General features: G+C 29.5%; 1 protein-coding gene across 1 annotated transcript; it reads left to right on the forward strand.

Moving 5' to 3' along the window:
- Nucleotides 1-488: 488 nt before the first annotated feature.
- Nucleotides 489-1,165, forward strand: LOC107474338 (uncharacterized; the record flags this gene model as incomplete). Its single annotated transcript, XM_016093963.3, has 1 exon — nucleotides 489-1,165. A coding segment is annotated over one exon (411 nt), but the record flags the coding sequence as incomplete, so codon positions are not given.
- Between the last annotated feature and the right edge of the window lie 637 nt (nucleotides 1,166-1,802).

The following is a 1,802-nucleotide window of genomic DNA, read 5'->3' on the forward strand; positions in this document are numbered from 1 at the left end:
CTAATTATTTTAATTTTTAAATACTCAGTGTTACAACAAAACCACTCACATTTAAACTTTTATTTATTTTAAACAAGTAGTACAAAAAATATTAAGTACGTGATTTAAATGCTCGAACTTCACTTATAAATCCATAAAAATTAAAAATGCATCACTTTTGTTTGCCAATTTATATTTTTGCAATTTAAATTTTTATCTATATTTTGTAAAGGTTTTAATTTATCATTAATATTAAATTCATTCTCTCCTTTAAGTATATTTATTTTGTGTTTATAGACTAACAAAAAATAGTCACAAATGAAAATTTAAAGGTCAATATCCTTAATTTCTTATATATTATATTTATTTTATTATATTAAAAAAATTGAAATTAAAATTTCCTTCCGCGGATGTACATCCTTATATATTATATTTATTTTTTTATTTAAAAAAATTCATGTATATGTAAATTTTTTTTAAGTGAATCAATAAACCCCACCGCCCCTTAAAGGATTATTACTAAACCCTCGCAAAAAGAAGAGCGGAGCCGGCACTTGTTTTTCTCACAGCCATACAACATTTCGGAACCCTCTTCCTTTTTTCATTTCACTTTACAACATGGCCAAGCAGGGCAAGAAGCGCTTCTCCATCACCGCCGCTGGCGAGGAGTCTGGCATCCTCTCAAGGGTGTCTCAGTCGCCGGCCATACGTCGCACGAAGTAGGCTACCTCGTTGCCGCCTTTGTTGCGAAGAAGCTCCTCCGCAGCACTGGCAAGGCCGCCTGGATTGCCGGAACCACGTTCCTGATCCTTGTTGTGCCTCTCATCGTCGCCATGGATCGCGAGCAGCAGATCAATGAGTTTGAGTCTCAACAGGCTAGCATCCTTGGAACCCCTCCTCCTGCACTTCAGAAATCTTAATAGATTCCGATGATTCTTGAAAGTTCTTCCGGTTATGACAGGTTTTAGGGTTTGGTTTGTTTATTTATTTTGTAATTCTTGATTTGAAATTTTTATCTTTTATTGTTTTAGGGGTGTGTTTGATGCTGGAATCTAGATGTTTGAAACTTGGGTTTTGGTGTATGACTGTATGAGCATAATCCTGTTAACTAGTTAAATCGGAAATAGCATATTTGATGATATCAATATTTTATATGAAAAAATGTAAGAGGTTCGTTCCAGCCACACGATTCAAAAAATTTTGATAGTGGAGACAAAATTGATATAACATGATAATAATTTTTATAATAAAAATAATATGTGTATATAAAATATTAAATATTAAATTATTTATTAATCATTATATATCTGTGTATAAATATATGTATTGTTTAACTTATTTTCAATGTGTATTTTATATTAAAATATATATCTTATACGGATAGTTATTTTTTATGTACATATAGCATGATTATTGTTATCATTATCTTTTGTTATTACTAAACAATTATTTAAAAATTTACTTCCCAACACAATTAGAAGCCGACTCTTATTGATATTCATAGTTAAAAAAAGTTCTTTCAATTAATATAGTTATTACACAAAAATTAAAACTAATTTGAAAAGAACATAAACAATATTCTTTTGAGTTGATTAAAAAAAACATTAATTTCGTTCAGGGGCAAGTATGGTTTTGGTCCCTAACGTTGAGGGCCAGAATCGAAACTGTTCCTCATCTAATTTTTGATTTAAAATCATCCTTAACGTTTTTTTCGTATTAAAATCGTCCTTTTTAATAATTTTTTTTATTTTGTTCCTAAACTACCCATATTTCTATTTTAATAATAAAAATTATAAAATTAAAAAAAGAAAACGCGTGTTGGG

The sequence above is a fragment of the Arachis duranensis genome, chromosome 2 (genome assembly GCF_000817695.3).
Source record: "Arachis duranensis cultivar V14167 chromosome 2, aradu.V14167.gnm2.J7QH, whole genome shotgun sequence".
Lineage (NCBI taxonomy): Eukaryota > Viridiplantae > Streptophyta > Magnoliopsida > Fabales > Fabaceae > Arachis > Arachis duranensis.